The following is a 20041-nucleotide window of genomic DNA, read 5'->3' as shown; positions in this document are numbered from 1 at the left end:
CTGTCACTGTTTGCAGATGACATGATACTATACATAGAGAATCCTAAAGATGCTACCAGAAAACTACTAGAGCTAATCAATGAATTCGGTAAAGTAGCAGGATACAAAATTAATGCACAGAAATCTCTGGCATTCCTGTACACTAATGATGAAAAATCTGAAAATGAAATCAAGAAAACACTCCCATTTACCATTGCAACAAAAAGAATAAAATATCTAGGAATAAACCTACCTAAGGAGACAAAAGACCTGTATGCACAAAAATATAAGACACTGATAAAAGAAATTAAAGATGATACAAATAGATGGAGAGATATACCATGCTCCTGGATTGGAAGAATCAATATTGTGAAAATGACTCTACTACCCAAAGCAATCTACAGATTCAATGCAATCCCTATCAAACTACCACTGGCATTTTTCACAGAACTAGAACAAAAATTTTCACAATTTGTATGGAAATACATAAGACCCCAAATAGCCAAAGCAATCTTGAGAACGAGAAATGGAGCTAGAGGAATCAGGCTCCCTGACTTCAGACTATACTACAAAGCTACAGTAATCAAGACAGTGTGGTACTGGCACAAAAACAGAAAGATAGATCAATGGAACATGATAGAAAGCCCAGAGATATACCCACGCACATATGGTCAACTTATCTTTGATAAAGGAGGCAGGAATGTACAGTGGAGAAAGGACAGCCTCTTCAATAAGTGGTGCTGGGAAAACTGGACAGGGACATGTAAAAGTTTGAGATTAGATCATTCCCTAACACCATACACAAAAATAAGCTCAAAATGGATTAAAGACCTACATGTAAGGCCAGACACTATCAAACTCTTAGAGGAAAACATAGGCAGAACACTCTATGACATAAATCACAGCAAGATCCTTTTGGACCCACCTCCTAGAGAAATGGAAATAAAAACAAGGATAAACAAATGGGACCAAATGAAACTTCAAAGCTGTTGCACAGCAAAGGAAACCATAAATAAGACCAAAAGACAACCCTCAGAATGGGAGAAAATATTTACAAATGAAGCAACTGACAAAGGATTAATCTCCAAAATTTATAAGCAGCTCATGCAGCTCAATAGCAAAAAAACAAACAACCCAATCCAAAAATGGGCAGAAGACTTAAATAGGCATTTCTCCAAAGAAGATCTACAGACTGCCAACAAATACATGAAAGAATGCTCAACATCATTAATCATTAGAGAAATGCAAATCTAAACTACAATGAGATATCATCTCACACCAGTCAGAATGACCATCATCAAAAAATCTAGAAACAATAAATGCTGGAGAGGGTGTCGAGAAAAGGAACACTCTTGCACTGCTGGTGGGAATGTGAATTGGTACAGCCACTATGGAGAACAGTATGTAGGTTCTTTAAAAAACTAAAAATAGAACTACCATGTGACCCAGCAATGCCACTACTAGGCATATACCCTGAGAAAACCATAATTCAAAAAGAGACATGTACCAAAATGTTCATTGCAGCTCTATTCACAATAGCCCGGAGATGGAAACAACCTAAGTGTCCATCATTGGATGAATGGATAAAGAAGATGTGGCACATATATACAATGGAATATTACTCAGCCATAAAAAGAAACGAAACTGAGCTATTTGTAATGAGGTGGATAGACCTAGAGTCTGTCATACAGAGTGAAGTAAGTCAGAAAGAGAAAGACTAATACCGTATGCTAACACATATATATGGAATTTAAGGAAAAAAATGACATGAAGAACCTACGAGTAAAACAGGAATAAAGACACAGACCTACTTGAGAATGGACTTGAGCATATGGGGAGGGGGAAGGGTAAGCTGTGACAAAGCGAGAGAGAGGCATGGACATATATACAGTACCAAACGTAAGGTAGATAGATAGTGGGAAGCAGCCGCATAGCACAGGGAGATCAGCTCGGTGCTTGGTGACCGCCTGGAGGGGTGGGATAGGGAGGGTGGGAGGGAGGGAGACGCAAGAGGGAAGGGATGTGGGTACAGATGTATATGTATGACTGATTCACTTTGTTATAAAGCAGAAACTAATAAAATAAATAAATAAATAAATAAATAAATGTTCAATTAAACAGAAAATAATCCTCGTAATATATGGCAAATGTAAATAATCCTCATATATAAAGATTTACATAAATCATCAAAAATAAGATGAACAGAATTTTTTTAATGGACAAAGGAGAAATACATAAAATTCAAGGATGAAAAGAAAATGATCAATAGCATAAGGAAAAAATCATACATACTAATAAGAAAATGAAAATTAAAAAAGCAAGAGATATATCTTACTTCTCTAATTGGCAAAAAGACTGGTAATACATAGTGTAGGCAAGGATGTGGCAAAATAGGCATACTCATTATTTCTTGGTAAAAGTGTAAGTTTATACAATATTCTAGAAGACAAGCTCATAGTATCTGTTTTAACACTGTTAGCTCTAAGGTATGAAATTAAAAGCAACTTTCACAGAGTTACAGATTTCTATAATAGAATTTTTTATTGTATTAAACTGTGTTGCTCGAAAAATTATGTTTTAAGAAAAAGAGCAGGGCTTCCCTGGTGGCGCAGTGGTTGAGAGTCCGCCTGCCGATGCAGGGGATGCGGGTTCATGCCCCAGTCCGGGAAGATCCCACATGCCGCAGAGCGGCTGGCCCCGTAAGCCATGGCCGCTGAGCCTGAGCGTCCGGAGCCCGTGCTCCGCAATGGGAGAGGCCACAACAGTGAGAGGCCCGTGTACAGCAAAAAAAAAAAAAAGAAAAAGAGCAAACAAAAATTTATAAGACAGAAGAAATAATAAGGAAGGCAGAAAAAGTATACTTAGACACATATAAAATGTACATGTATTTAAAAAAAAGATAAGAAACTATCTGGGAAGCATATTACTTGTGTAAAAGAAACTATAACAAAATAGGGGAGAGTTCAAAAGCCAAGTGGGGAACAAGTCTGAAATGATAGGAGGAAAAAGTCTCATGAAGTTGAAAGCAAAAGAGGGGTCAGTGATTTTAAAAATGGATGAGGTCCTTCCTTGGTGAAGTCTTAAAGCAGAAGCAGGACCTGAGCTCTTGCCACATCCATAAATTCCTATGCAGTAAAGAGCAGGTTAGTGTTTGCCATGAAGGCTGCCTTTTTCAGATTCTGTAGGTTTCGTGCTGTTCTGTGATTTCAGACACTGCCATAACTTGTGAAACTCCCTGGCAGCTAGTCTGTAATTTAGAAGCAGATGGAGTAGGTAGCATATTTATATTTATTTTTCTTTATTAAAATGCTCTCTACTCTGTATCTACAGCTGACACCAAAGATTTTCTTATAAGATGTTATTTAATAGAATACAAGGATAATATAGGTATTAGGTGCAAAAGAAAATATACATTTCCTAAGACTTTTATCACAAAAACCTCCTTCAAAAACCATAAATTCCTTAAGTAGCTTTTTAATATGAAATTAAAAGTATTTTACTTTTATCTTTTTAAAAATTGAATCCAACTTAATTTTAGCATAGAGATGGCTCACAAAAGGGAATATTAAATGGGTGATGAAGTACACTATAGCGTTATTTACAAAACACCTATACTCCATGTCTTAGTCTGCTCAGGCTATCATGACAAAATATCATAGGCTCGGTGGCTTAAACAACAGACATTTATTTTCTCACAGTTCTGTAGGCTAGAAATCCAAGATAAAGGTGCCAGTATGAATGGTTTCTAGAGAGAGCTTTCTCTCCAGCATATAGCTTAGAGAAAGCTGCCTTCTAGCTGTGTCCTCACATGCCAAGGGAGAGAGAGTGACCTAGCTTTCTGGTGTCTCTTATAAGAGCACTAATCCCTTCATGAGGGCTCCACCCTTATGACCTCAATGAAACCTAAGGATCTCCCAAAGGCACCGTCTCAAAATACCATCACATTGGGGGTTAGGGCTTCAACATATGAATTTGAGCATGGGGGAAGTGGAGACACATTAAATCCATAGTACTGCACAAGCCACCAACCATTTCAGTCAACCAACCAACCAACCTACGTTTTTTTATGTGCCAAGCACTATTCCAGGAACTGATAATATAATAATTTAAAAAGACAGATAATGTCTCCCCTTCCAGGAACTTACAATCTGAGAAAAAGGAGGAATAGTCAAACAATAAATACATAAACAAGATTCTGCTAAGTACTCTGAGGAAAATAAAATAAGAGTGGGTTAGGGGGAGCAGAAACTACTTTAGACAGAGAAATCAGAAAAAGGTTATCTAAAGAAGTGGCCTTTCAGTTGAGCTAAATCATGAAGATGAAGTAGGAACGAACAAGTTAAACCAATCACAAAATGCTCAGAAAGCATTTATTCTATATACTCATCTTTCCAAAGTTTCAGATTTTGGCCACTATTCTCTGTATTGTTAAAGGGTTTTAGATTGTAAATTCCTTGACTATTCCCTTCAAAATCACAATATCTTTCCTCCTTCAGATAGAATACGTAAAGACACACAGCCTTCTCAGCAAGTAAACACTCAAAGAGAAAAGGAGATGGAGCTCTTCAAAGCAATTCTTATCTATTAACATGTAGCAAATATGCCTTAGTCACCGCTTTCCACATTAAATGTTTCTGCCTGAGAAAAGTCTAAACTTTTAAGATCATCAAAGAAATATATAGAAAACATATAGACCCTGGGAGCCACCTAATCCTGCCTCAGTTTGGGTGTGTCTTCTCCTTCAACATTCATTTCTGGCTGCTGTGAGTGTAAATGCATCTTTTCTCCATTACTTTTTACTCAACTATCTGGTTGAGAGAGAAAAAGGCACCATGACTTACCTACCAAATAAAGTATTATACATGGATTTTTAAAGAATTTGATTCAAACCAGTCTTTTCATTTACTGGTGAGGTCTGTGGCTTTGTTCTAGAATGGTTGAGGTCAGAGTTTGACCTCAGATAAGTAGGAAAATACAGTAAATACATCTCTTGAGATTGTAAACTAGAGTATTCAAAAATAACAGGTTTGCCTCACCACTGGATGAGAATGAGGCTTAGCCACATTATAAGCCCATGTTTTCCTATTTTTTGGCAATACCATTACATGCACACACACAAAAATCTATCACTAAGCACTGCTCAAAAACATTTACTGGGTACAAAAAATCTGTGTGCACTCTAAGAATTCTCCTTGGACTATTTACAATCTAGTAAAGAAGGTAAAACATGCACTCCTAATGTGACAAATGTGCTTACAAACATCCTAATAGTAAATGGGATTACTGTAAATAAACATTAAAATTATATTTTACCAAATTACATGATCCTGAAAAGACAATTTTAAAAGTTATCTAAATGTATAAGACAAGTTAAATTCAATGTCACAGAATAAGAATCATAATGACATATTCTATACCATCTCTGAAATGTGTTCATATAAACCTTTGCATTAGTATAGCTCACAAGCGGTCATGTACTATCTAACTTTAAAAGAAATTATGGCTCTGAAATTAGCATTCAGCCTTGAATACTCACAATTAAAAATAAGTAAAACTTTTAAGACCAAATGAATATATAAAAGTATTGGGTGGCCCAAAAGTTCATTCGGGTTTTTCTGTATGGGTTATTAACGCTACAGAAAAACCCGAACGAACTTTTTGGCCACCCAATAATACATGCTTGTTGAAGAAATTTTATGCAGAATCATATTATGAGAATTTAGGTACCTAAATTTAAGGTAGACTCAATCCAGTTTTTTGTATAATTTTTTTTTTTGCAGAAAATCTTCTCTTTAATGAAGGTAATTCATTTAAATTGAGAAAACTATTTTTAAATTTAAAAGCAGGTTAAAAACCCTTTATTTTCTATTTACTATAATATTTGAAGGTTCATTTAAACTAGCCAAAACAGTTTACTTGATTTTTTGTTTTTAAATATTTTACATTTCTAACTAAACTACTTAAAATTTCTAAATATGTTGAAACTTATCTGGAACACAAAAAAGTCATTTTACATATTGAATCAAATCTAAGATGCATATTTCATCACACTTTAAGATTTCTGAAATTACAAAAGGTTATCTTTTCTGTCCCCTCAAAATCTATTATCAAATTGATGGTGTGTCTTTAAAAAATCTATGTTATCTTAAATTTGTGAAGGTACTAGCAAACATTTTAAATTTCAGTTATTGTATAAGGGAGGAAAAACACTTTCACAATGGTCAATTAGCCTATAGAACTGAAGATGGTATTCTTCTAATGACTTCAAAATTATTCAATTTAGTTTCGATAAATAAAAGAACTTGATTTTCTGAATTATTGGAACAGGGATGATAAAAATCACATAATACCTTCAGAATATGAACCAGCATGAAATTTCCAAAAGGTATACCTACATTGTCAATCCTCAATAATGTCCCCAATCTTGGCATTCTTTGAAACTGAACAGTCAATTTTCTCATTACTACTGTTACTTAGGAACAAATAATCCAATTGTTAAAGTATACATTTTTTCCCACTGGTAGAATGAAAAAAAAGTTTTTGTTTTTCTAAAAACTGCATATTTGGATGATAAAATGGGGGGGGTGCTTTCCTAAAATGTTTATAGTATTGTTATTGTTTAAACTGTATCCAAAAATCTAGTGTTTTTATAAACAAAGAGTTTAAGCTGTTTTCATTTTGGAAAAGTATATCATTTTTATTTGCTAAAAATGATCCTCATTTAAAAGAAAAGGCTGCTAACTCCTAAGTTAGGGAAAGGTTATAACACCTAAGTTAGGGAATAAAGATAATGAATGAGGAGAAATAGTATACAATTTAAGTGTTTATTCTCAAGATAATTAATATTTTGCAGGGGGGAGGGAATGACTTAAGGTCCTTATTAGGAACATCAATCATGATGTTGGTGATCTGTATCTACAGATACAGGTAAAAAGGTATTAATACAAGTTATATGTTGTAAGACAAAAAAATCAAATGAGTAGTAGCCATTTAGATACTCTTGTAAACACCCTCCTCCTCAAATTAGTTGTTTAAAGTTTTTTACTTCCCTTGAAAAAATGGAACAAAGCATGCGAAATTCAGTCACAATCAGGAAAAAGGAATATGACTGACTTTCTATATAACTGAAGATGAAAACAAAGAATAAAGTAGTTTTCCCAAGAAGTTTTTTTTTCATTCTCTAGACATTTTCTTCTTCATTTCAACAATTCTCACAGGCACCTACAAGTACCAAGCAACAGTATGTAAAAATGAATAAGACATGGTCTTTACCCTCAAATTTTATTAAGCAATATTGAGACCTACAACTCCCTACAATCTAGTACTAATTCCATAAAGAGGTAAATATCCTTGGGGAAAGCGTATGTTTAACCTTTGCTATCCCAGATAATTCCCTTTAATAACAATTAACAGTGAGAGAATACTGGGAATATGGCAGTAATGATGGTACAGTTTTCAGATCTCTCAAAATTCCCTCACAAAAATACACAGAGCACCTAAAAAAGTAGGACCAAAAGCTCATACTCATTATCTCTCACAAAAATAGATGTCACATATCTCTGTGAATGCCAGAATATAAGCAAGTAAAAATAAACCAAGAACAGTCTCAACACCTGCATGGCATCAGAATCTGGGCAAGAGGAAAGATGAAAGCAACAGGGTATCAGACAGACATGAGAACTCCAAAACAGCTAACAGATACTCACTGGAGAGGTCAGCAGGCCAATATGAGGACAGCAAGTAAGACAGAGGAGCCTAACATTCTAATAAGTACAAGTGGTCCTCAGTAAGGTATCAATGGCCCAGGATACACTGGGTCCAATAAACTCTAAATACTTTCAAGAGAAAGCCCCACATTGAGGAGAAAAAGCTGAGAACAGAGTCCAAATTAACCAAGCCAGAGACAACAAAACAAGGAAGGAAAAGAAGATCAAGTCAAAGTGAAAGAAGGGAACAGAGTCAGAAAATCTACAAATGTTGCCACATCCTTTTAATCTGACAGAAACATTAGAGCACTATACAATCATGAGGGGGGAAAAAACTGCCTTAAATCACTCCTCCAGTTAAAAAGATCAAGAAAACTAATTTCACATAAAAACAAATAACAGAATATTATGTCAAATGCTATGCAATGTTTTAGATAGATAGATAGAGAGAGAGAGAGAGAGACAGATGGAACAGTATGACAGCCCTACATAGAATAAAAGCACAGCAGAAATATATATTTTAAAAAGAAGTTTTAAATTCTACCCTTGTATTTCAAATGAGTTAAAAGACATTATGAAAGTGATAAAGTAGATTACAGAACAATATGAATCATAATTAGAAAAACTCAGAAGTGATGCGAGAAATTTCAGAAAAAAAACTATAACAGAATAAATCATTTCAGAAATGATGACTAAACTAAAAAGAACGTAACATTAAATAAGTTAAACTGAAAATACCTTAAGAGAACTGGAATAAGAGAGGAAACACATTTTAGATCAAAAAGAAATGAAGAAAGATGAAAAGGATTCAAGAATAAAGGGTAATACTGAAGACAAAGAGTAACCAATACACACATAATAAGAGTCACCAGAACAAATAAAACATAGTAAGAAAATAAAACAAGTATTGAATTTATAATTAATAAAAACTCCTGGACTTCCCTGGTGGCGCAGTGGTTGAGAATCTGCCTGCCAATGCAGGGGACACGGGTTCGAGCCCTGGTTTTGGGAAGATCCCGCATGCTGGGGAGCAACTAGGCCTGTGAGCCACAGCTACTGAGCCTGCGCGTCTGGAGCCTGTGCTCCGCAACAAGAGAGGCCGCGATAGTGAGAGGCCCGCACACCGCGATGAAGAGTGGCCCCCGCTTGTCGCAACTAGAGAAAGCCCTCGCACAGAAATGAAGACCCAACACAGCCATAAATAAATAAATAAATAAATAAAATTTAAAAGTGGTCACCTAGCTTTAACAATGATTAATTCATAGTCATTAAAACAAAACAAAAAAAAAAACTCCTTGACATTTGGAAGGAGGAATTGAAACTATATATGTATATTAAAGGACACATTGGAAATCTAGGGAAATCAACCTAGAATGACCAATACCAGGACATATTACAGTAAAATTATTTGACTTTAAAGAATAAGAAATTAAAAGAAGAGTAGATGAAATTAAGCAATACTTCATAATAAAAGAAAATGGAATAATATATTTAGATACCCATAAAAAGAAAAAAGAATAAGGAATCTCTTAATGAACCACTATGGAAGGGCCTCCAAGAAATATGCTTCAAAAAGGAAGGGGGGATGCTTCCCTGGTGGTGCAGCGGTTGAGAGTCCGCCTGCCGATGCGGGGGACTCGGGTTCGTGCCCTGGTCCGGGAAGATCCCACATGCCGCGGAGCAGCTAGGCCCGTGAGCCATGGCCGCTGAGCCTGCACGTCCGGAGCCTGTGTTCCGCAACGGGAGAGGCCACAACAGTGACAGGCCCGCGTACAGCCAAAAAAAAAAAAAAGGAAGGGGGGAGGTGAATTTTTTAAATAAATAACAAAAGTGCATTTATTTAGTACACTACCATCTGTATACAGGCATGCCTCGGAGATACTGTGGGTTTGATTCCAAACCCACAATACTAGCCATCATCTGAGTCTTCAGTGAGTCCTAATCTTTTGGCTGGTGGAGGTTCTTGCCTCAGTGTTGATGGCTGCTGACTGATCAGGGTGGTGCTTGCTGAGGCTGGGGCAGCCGTGGCAGTTTCTTGAAATAAAGCAGCAGTGAGGTATGCCACAACGACTGACTCTTCCTTTCACAAATGATTTCTCTGTAGCATGCAATGATGTTTGATAGCATTTGACCCACAGTAGAACATCTTCCAAAATCGGAGTCAATCCTCTCAAACCCTGCTGTTACTTTACCAACCCAGTTTATGTAACATTCTAAATCCATTGTTGTCATTCAACAGTCTTCACAACATCTTCACCAGGAGCAGATTCCATCTCAAGAAACCACTTTCTTTGCTAAACCAAAAGAAGCAACACGTCATCCTTTCAAGTTTTATTATGAGACTGCAACAATTCAGTCACATCTTCAGGCTCTTCTTCTAATTCTACTTCTCTTGCTATTTCCACCACATCTACAGTGACTTCTTCCACTGAAGTTTTGAAACCAAAACATAAAATTTTTATTTTCCTTTCATTTTCCCCTCTTTCTCAGAATATGGATAATCATTTTTAAAGACAGGTGAATAAATAGGATATCTTCAAGCTACGTGTAATTTGTAATTCTTTCAGTATTCTCTACTACTAAGTAGGACTTCAACTACATTTTGGGTTACCTATGCAGAACTGGTTAATTCCTCACATACCAGGTTATCAAGTTAAATGCTCAAGGTATCAAGACATTGCTCTAATGCCATAAAGCATAATTACTACAGTAGTCTCTGGCTAAGGGCCCAACTTTCCAACATCTGACTAGTATTCACTTTAAAACAGTACACAAAAATATTGAGAATAGTATCTATTCAAAATGACGTAATGTAACCTTTGAAATCAGCAACAGAACACAGATAATACTCTGAAGCAGTATAAATCCATTTATGAGATCAATTTAAAGTCCTCTGAAACACTGTGTTTTCACATCACTTTTTTAAAATTAAATTCTCAAACTGAATAATCAAGATACTATAACTAAGAGACATTTCAATAGGAAATGGCATTTGGAAGCACAGACCCAACCTTTAAAAAGTTTGTACAGGAAATTCCCAAAACTAGCCATAGCTACCAATACCAACAACTATCAGAGATGATAATTTAACAATCAGCTGTATCTATTAATTAACCTTGTTAAAATGTGGTCACAGTATGAAGTGTACAGTCTGAGAAGCTTCCAAGTCTCTTCAGTGCTCGTCACAGGTGTGGATGTACTTGCTATGAGAGTCAGAGACAAAAGACAAAAGAGATTGGAATCCATGTTGTACTAAGATGAGCTCTCTACTCATGTTACATGAAAAGTCCTTTAAATAGGTACCACTGACACATGGAGCATGATTCACTTTTCTTGCTCTGCTTAGGCTCACACCCTGAACAGCACAGGAAAGGAGAGGTAGTGCACACCCCCACTGTACTGCAGAGTTCATGGTATTCCTTATTTCCTTCTGTTATGGGCACATTCACACCACTCCACCTAACCTGGTAATTAGACCATATCACATAAAACCACAGTTAGAATTCTCTGTAATAGTTAATGTTGCTCTTTAAAAAAAGTTTTAAGGGTTTTACAAACATTCCATTTATTAATTACTCCATCTCGTGTCAGATTAAAATACTGACAAAGGCACATCCAACACTAGTCTAAGCAGAGGTAGATTTCTTACAAAATTGAAAATTCGAGCACTATATTTTGATATCACATGAAAATACTTGGATATGAATTTTGTTTGCTTTTTTTTCCTCTGTATTGTCCACCTTTTCCACAATAAACTTATTATTCTTATAAATATACAAACATACTAACATTTTTTAAGGAGAAAGGCTTCTCAGTCAATTTAATCCAGTCTTATCAGGACTATTTTTTGTACTCCTGGATATTTTGCTTTATTTAGGATACAATAGAGAGGCAGGCACCAATATATTATCCCTGTCATCAAAAATAGCAGAAAAGAAAACTTTTTCTATTCCATTAAGCTCCACAAATATTTAGAAGACGTGTATGCTATATATGCCTTAATATAAAAAATATGTGGATTGCCATAGTCTACAGAAAATACATGATAAATATATTGACTTTCAAATATCTGAGGGATGACTTGCAGACCATAATTCAAGCAAGAAATTTAATATATATTTTCATGATTTAAAAACTCACTTTTGCTAAAATTTCATCCTACATATATTTAGCATAGAGTGGCCTCCTTTGATACTCACAAATTTAATCACATCTCCTATTCCTAAGAAATTATTAGATAGAACCAACTTTGTACCAGTTTTTAAAATAGGCTATATTCCCAGAAAGAAATGAATTACATAAAGTAGGTCAAACAGTGAAGGTCAAGATTTTCTAAATCCTTAATGATCAGGTACAATACAATTTAAATATATTTATTAAAAATACATTTCCAGGGCTTCCCTGGTGGCGCAGTGGTTAAGAGTCCGCCTGCCGATGCAGGGGACACGGGTTCGTGCCCCGATCCCGGAGGATCCCACGTGCCGCGGAGCGGCTGGGCCCGCGAGCCATGGCCGCGGAGCCTGTGTGTCCGGAGCCTGTGCTCCGCAACGGGAGAGGCCACAGCAGTGAGAGGCCCGCGTACAGCAAAAAAAAAAAAAAAAAAAATACATTTCCAGAAAGTCTAACACATACACCTTTTTTTTTTTTTTTTTTTTTTTTTTTTTTTTTGCGGCACGTGGGCTTCTCACTGTTGTGGCCTCTCCCGTTGCGGAGCACAGGCTCCGGACGCGCAGGCTCAGCAGCCACGGCTCATGGGCCCAGCCACTCCACAGCATGTGGGATCTTCCCAGACTGGGGCACGAACCCGTGTCCCCTGCATCGGCAGGCGGACTCTCAACCACTGCGCCACCAGGGAAGCCCCACATATACCTATTTATGCACAAACTTGGTATGTATAAAGCAGATATAGAGATTTATGGATTATCTCACAAACTGAGTTATGCATATTTTTATTTTCCCCTCTTCTATCTACAAGGACTCTATGAGTTGATTACTTAAGCTGTTTTCCTTAAAAACTTTACTCAAAATACCTACTTTAGGTTAATGTATTTTAAGCTTGAATTAATTTTCTGCTGTAGCTACAATAAAGAATATTTAAAATTTTAAATGTTCCTTTTTATTTCACTTCTAGACTAAGATGAAATAGATGCACTTCTCCCCATTTTTCTCAAGAAGTACAGCTAAAAGACCTGGACATTATCTTTAAAACAAATGTAAGAGGACTGCAAAGGGGGACAAGAAAGCAGACCACCTGGGGACTTGAGGAACCAAGGAATGACACAGCAGCAATTTTGTGAGTTTTCTTTTAGCTTCCTATATCCTAAACTAGGTACTAGAATGACCAGCAACCAGGAAATGCCAATGGGCACAAACACAAACAGCCCCAAGAAAAGCTATCCCTCTCCATTTCCAAAGGTCCACAAAAGGGGCAACCTAGCAGAACAGATAACTGGTAGATAATAAGTGCTCTATGAGAGCCAAACCACACGGAAAAAAAAAAAATGTGATCCCATCTCCAGCTCTATCAGCAAAGGCCAAAATGCTAAACCCAGACTCTACCCTCACCCAGCAGGGACATAGAAACTAAACAGTGTGCCTGCCTTTGAGTTCAATTTGGCTATTAGACCTCCTAGTACACTTTTCTATCACTTATTTAGCCAAGGTGATAAAATACTCCCTAAGTTAGTTTACTCTTTTTTCCACATAGTATAAAAAGGAGAGAGATCCTTTTTGGTACTGAAGTAAAATCACCTAAAAAATGTTTTCTTGAGACGTACTGTTTCTAGTAAAAGGAAAGTATTTTTAAATTGAATATTAGTTTTGAAGACTCAAGTTGTTACTCTTAGATTACCACTATTAATAGTAAAAGCAATAAGACAATAACGATAATGTCACTAGGCATTTACATTGGTTTTCACTACGGAAAGCTCAAAGTGTTGTATACCAGGTGTTAGATGGTCTCTCAGGTATGTTATTGCTCCCATTAACAGATTGAGAAACCGAATTTGCAAAGGTATCGGTCTCACTAACGGGCCCAGAATAAGTCACTCGATGTAGAGAGAAGAAAACACAAAGTTCCAGTAATCAGTACTGAACCTTCCAATAAGCACCCTAATTCCAAGTATGGGGCTATAAATGTGGCTGTACACAATGCAATTAGCCCTTGGGCAGCAGGGTGCATTATATTAGTGAATTCAGTCATTCATTCAAGAGTATTAATTGGGCCCACATTACATGCCAAGTATTGCTCTAGGCACTGGAAAGTTCCCCATCTCATGGAGCTTACACTCTGGTGAGGGTAAAAGAACAAATAAACAAATCAAAATAAAATAACAATTGCTATGAGGAGGGGGGAGAAAAAGCAAAGAAAGGGGGCTAGGGAATGCTGAGCATGTACACAGGTTCTTATTTTCTATAGCATAGCCAAAGAAAGCTTCCACAAGAAGGTAGCATTTGAGCAACCTTCTAAAGGAAACTGGGATTCACAGAGAGTTGTTAAAAAGTATAATTTTCAAAAAGTTAAAATGTGACTCATATAAATATAAATGAAACTCTACTACTCTTTATTAATAAAAGAATCATTTATGTTAACAGAAGGAATCAGATGTTAAGACTGGTTCAAAGAGCATTTGAATAGGCATACGAATAGAAAATTTAAATAACGGAGTGTTAGACAGAGCAAGAGTGCTAGATGGAGATAATGTCTAATGAATGTCCTACAGGGCAATAAACACTATTCTTTGAAATTCTAACAGAGAGATATTATTTGCACCTCTTCTGTGAAAAAAATTAATTAACGTGTAATGTCAATACAACTGAGACTTTTAATCAATAGTAAACAGTGAGTCACATTCACAGTGAGTACTACATTCTTTTAAATAATCCTTGAGTAGGTCTAGTAAGTAACGCCCTCATAGGACACTGAAAGAACATACTGCTCACCCTTTTCCTTGTTTTCAAGTTTTACATTTTTTAAACAAAGCCATGCAGATATCTGCAGGAAGAGCATTCCAGTCAGAGAAACTGAATGAATCACAAACTGTTTCCCTCCACTCACCACTCCAACAGGTAAGGAATGCCCTCAGTAACACAGACTCACACATTTCGCCTGAACCTTATTATGAATTCAGTGTAAGTGAATAGCTGGGGGCGAACTGGAAAAGTTGGAGAAGCCAGAAGATTTACACTGAAAGGAGAATGATAGTTGTGGTTGGGAAATGATTTGACTCACATTTTTAAAAAACACTACTCCACCTGCTGAAATAAAGACTCATTAAGGGAGAAGAGCACGGGTAGAAGCTAGAAGACCACTTAGGAGACTATTAAAATGATCTAGGCAAATAAACAAGTAAATACATAGTTTGTCAGATGTGAAAAGTGCTATGGAGAAAAATAAAGCAGAATAAGGGAAGGCTGGTAAGGGATGTCAGCATCGTTTGGAAAGGTCTCCCTTGATAAGGTGATATTTGCACGGAGACCTGAATGATACAAAAATGTGAACAATGCAGAAAACTGAGGGACGAGTGCTCTAGACATAGGGATAAAGCAAAACGACCGAAGAGAAAGAGTCAGGGAGAAGACAGAGAGAAGGGACACAAAAAAATGGAGGGCCTTGCAAACCATTTTAAGGACTTGACTTTTAGTTTGGGTGAGGTGAGAAGCCATTGAAGGTTTCCGAGCAGAGAAATGACATGAGCAGCTTTAACTATTAAACAGATCACAGTGGCTGTCATGTGGAGAATGGTCTGTAAGTGGGCAATGACAGAAGCAAAAAAGATTAGAATAGAAGATACTTCAGTATTCCAAGGGAGAAATAAGGATGGCCTACAATAGGTTGGCAGCAGTGACCATAATGACAAACAGTCGAAACCTGGATATTCTGAAGGTAGAGCCAACAGGTTTTGCTTAAGGAACAGACATGGGGGAAGCACAAAAAGGAATAAATGTGGGTTTCAGCTTTAGCAACTGGAAAGACAGAACTGCTATTTCCTGGGATGGGGAAGACTGCAGAAGAAACAAGTTTGTTAAGGAAATTTGAGGAGAAGACGAGGAGACATTGATTACAAACAATTTATGAAAAAGGTTAAATATCTCAGTTTGGTGTTTATACGATTCTAAGTTCTTTTCAAATGTAATCACAACAAGAAAAATTGGAATGTCTAATTTCCAAATTGAGAAAATCATCAGAAACAGAATATTTTTCGCCAGACTGAGTCTCAAACAGCTAACCTGCATGGCTTCTCAGGGATTCGTGCTGTTCAAAATGGCATTTATCATTAATTTCACACATTAGTCAGTATTTTACATATTTAAGCAAGTATCTGATGCTTCATTCATCAAGTATTCATTGAGCACTTTTTGAAGTTATATTACATGCTTCATCAAAAGGCCTACATACTAAATTTATAATTCACTGTTTTTACCTGAAGTTCTTTGTATCTATCTTGAAAAGAAATGGCCTCTTGCTCTTTTTCTTTAAGGAAATCTTTTTCCAAGACACTATGTTTTTCCATCAATGATTCCACATCCTAAAAGAAAAAAAATCCAAGCATAAATTTTGTGATATTTAAAGGCATAAAATATATTCAGTTTTTTCAATGAACATATTAGAAAATATTTGGTAAGGAAAGAACCCACCGGAAGTATGGTTTTCAAAGTTCAACAATATTATAAAACGTATGCTTCACTCTCATTCCCAGACCAATATCAAACACTGATATAACACTAACACTGCTATAACACTAAAATTATTCATGCTAATAAATAAATAAAAGCATCTAAACTAATTGTAAACAACACTCTACCTCTACCTATACTTTCTATAAATTTGCTAAGGTCTTTTTATAGAGATATTTGTAGGAAACAGAAATGAGAACACATAAATAATTTACTAAAATAGCTGTATTTCTAAGTAATCTTGTCAAATATCCCATCATGTCTGACTTCTCATAGGGACAAATGAATATTACAAATCTTCTAACCTACATAAGAAATACAACACTACCTGCTTTCAGAGTAAATAAAAATAAACCAGAAGGAAAGCATTCATTAGCGAAAAAAAAAATCTAGTAAAAGACTTCATATCTTTAAAAGTACACCTTTAAAACTAGAAATTTCTTATCAAAGACTTTTATAAGAGATAAGGTTGTATGACTGATTTAAACCTACAGCCAAAGAGCATAATAGCTTTTCCACTGCTGAATTTTTAATCAGAAGTTGGGATTATATCATATTTCCAGTATCTGCAATTCAAACATTTATTTTTTAGGCAAATGTAAATATACCTTTTTAATTCTCTGTTTTTCTTCTTCAGATACTTTGAGTTTCATCTCCAGACTTGAAATTTTCTGCTGAAGCTGTATGTTTGATACATTGGCTCCAGTATCCTCAGAATCATCCACAAGAGCAATTGTTCCATTACTTTTCTCCTCAGTTAAACCCAACGGAAAAAGTGAGATATCCAGATGAGTGTGTGTTGATTGCTGAATCTAAACCACATTAAAAAAAAAAAAAAAAAAAAAAAACACACAAGAGGGGAAAGTTTACACTGCACCAAGAAGGAAAACATCCAAAGGGCACCAGAAACCACATTTGGAAATTAAGTTGTAGCAAAGGTTCCGAAATTATTTCACCCTTTAAGTAAATCAACATAAGACCTCAAACTATTACAACAACCTGATCTTTGCAATAAGAAACAAAATTTTCTGTAAACTTCAGAGTTTAAAGCATTTATTATTTTCCAAGCAAAGCATTAAAAACTTAAAACTTTTTCTTGAGAGTGTATAATAAGTATAAATACATCTGATACCAGTTCGTGAATTTAGACATACACTCAGAATTTGTTTATATACTAAGTTATAAATCAGATTTTAAAATTTATCAATAACCATTAATTGATCATCACTTTCTAGTAAAGATAATGGGTGACTCAAGATTGTATATAGCACTTTGGAAATCTGGAGTAACTCCAGCATCTAGCACAAGGCCTGAATCGATAAATATTTGAATGAATAAACGCTATGACCGCTGTGTTTTTGGTTTTACTCTAAAATTGAAATGAACATTCTAATACTTGAAAACATATGGTAAGCTTCCCTGAGAAGAGAAATAGTTTTTTTGTAATTATTTTCCTTTTTGAAGTTCACGATCTGCAATGCAAAACTAAGTCAACTTTAATAAAACATATTTGGTTTTCAAACCGTATTTTGGTAACTAACACTGCTTAAATACCTTGCAATTGTGCCACAAAACAAACATATTATTCAGTTTTTAGAATTCTAGATATTAACCTCAAAGTTAGAGGATCTACAGGAGGGAAAAGAAAAAGGAAATCAGGAAATCTTCAATTAAATCAGTATGCAATTTTTTTAAGTAGGCAAAGTTCCTATAAAAATATGCTTGTCTTTACCTGTGCTTTAGGAAAAGTTTGACTGACAGTGCTGTTGTCTGCATGTGTATTCTCTGGTGATGAAATGATGGGCTCAGAAGAGAGGCAGCCAACAGAAGGAGAAGTGTGGTCATGGTCCAATACAATCTCAGGAGAGGCTGGAGAAAGATGGACTCCAGATACTAAAGAAAAACAAACAAAACAAAACAACACAACAAAAGGTTCATTAAAGGGAAAATAAAGAACAGGCTGAAGGGAAGAAAGAGAGTAGAGGGAGGGAAAGAAAAAGGGGTAAGGAAAGTAAAAGCAATGAGGTAGAAAATGAGGATTCTATGACTATTTTTCAGGGATTTTTATCTGACATCTAAAACTAGTGTTTCTAAATTGAACAGGACATTTCCATGTGAGACCCAAGCAAACAAAACAACTTAATAATGTCTTAATGTCTACATACTAACACACTACCATAAGGGGTGCATTTGCAACTCAGAGAAATTATTCAAATATATTATTTACCTATTCAATTAGTTAAGAAAAAGCACTAGCATGCCTACCAGTGCCAAACACAGGCACTAGGTACTGAGGAGACAGCAATGAGCAGGACATGCATCCATGTACTCAGTGACCTTATGACCCAGGAGGCAAGTCAAATGAAATACTTATTACAATAAAGCAAGCTAAGGGGAAGAACAATGACGTTAAAATAGCTAATCCACGGTCTCTGTGTTAATTTCTTCTTTTACAACAGCAAAAGATTTTTCATGTTAAAGTCAATTTTAGTTTGTTTCCACAAACAAATAATGTTGAAATGCAACTCTGTAATTAATTTCACAACAAAATATTATTAGATTGTGATTAGGGTTCAAATACAAAGGTCACAAAAGGAAAGCCAATTCCAAACATGAAATAAGACAAAAATATTGATGATGGCAAAATAAACAGATTATATTACTTTATTTTCAAACGTTCTTTCTAAAAATTCAAACGCATTTGTATTGTGTGTTTTAAAGCTTAAGAAGAGTAACTAAATCATTTTTAACAGTAATTCATTTATACGTTTTGACTTTCTAAATTATAAAGACCTTTATTCCACATTGGCATCAGTAGCAACGTCAGTGAAGTTCTACCATAAATTCTGGAAGGCAGCTCACAATGGAAATTGCATTTTTCCCTGAAGAAAGATATCTATAAGGTCATTAGGTATTAACAAACTAAGGAATGTATCAATTTTTTATTGGTACCATATAGGATTATTTAATTATCTTATATACACTTTCATTGTGTAGCAGTATTGTGTTTTTCAAATACTATGTGCTACACTGGATAAAGTATTGTAGCTCCTCCGACAAGCATTTCACTATTTTAACTAAAATACAGAAAACTGGAATTTCAACCCATGTTTGTACTTTATATATCTTTTTCAGAAATTTTTTCTAATCTTCACTATTCTATATGCTAACAGATTTCCCTAAAATGTCAAAATATTCTAACTTCTAATTCTAAATTACAATTATACCAAAAATATTACTAATTAATTTTTAAAGGAATGAAAATAAGTACTATAGTATAGTGAAGAGGAATACAGCCTTACGATTAAGAGCACAGACTCTGAAATCATATTGCCAAAGCAAGTGTACAACATCTGGCAAGTTTACTTAACTTCCGTCAGTTTCCTCATCTGTAAAACTGGCATAGAGGTGCTGATGAGGTTTTAAATGACTAAAATATGTAAAGCTTTTAGCATTGTGCTGACATTATTTTCATCATTATTTCAAAGATTGTTAAAGTTTGTTGGACAAGTATGTTTTACTTCCAGGAATAAAGGGTATGTGTGACTACGATCCTATGTTCAAGAAACTCTTAAAAATATCATTCTGATCCACCACCTGAACATTTTAACATCTCTTTATGTTATTCACATTTAGAGCCATAATCTAAGACAAGATGTCATGTTGTCATGAGTTAAATT

At 35.4% G+C, this 20041-nt stretch overlaps 1 protein-coding gene across 5 annotated transcripts in view; it reads right to left on the bottom strand.

The window, feature by feature from the left end:
* Positions 1-20041, bottom strand: part of CCDC91 (coiled-coil domain containing 91) — a 419640-nt gene that overhangs the window by 259943 nt on the left and 139656 nt on the right. For all 5 annotated transcript variants that reach the window (XM_081249365.1, XM_081249363.1, XM_081249362.1 and 2 more), the window contains exons 4-6: positions 18094-18254; positions 16970-17173; positions 16109-16213 (exon numbers count right to left, since the gene is read on the bottom strand). In XM_081249365.1, coding sequence (XP_081105491.1) covers positions 16109-16213; positions 16970-17173; positions 18094-18254 — 470 coding nt within the window. The remainder of the gene's footprint in view (positions 1-16108; positions 16214-16969; positions 17174-18093; positions 18255-20041) is intronic.

Source organism: Mesoplodon bidens, assembly GCF_964165515.1.
Source record: "Mesoplodon bidens genome assembly, chromosome: 11".
NCBI lineage: Eukaryota > Metazoa > Chordata > Mammalia > Artiodactyla > Ziphiidae > Mesoplodon > Mesoplodon bidens.
The sequence above is the reverse complement of the archived record's forward strand: the minus strand, read 5'-3'. Positions and strand labels throughout refer to the sequence as shown.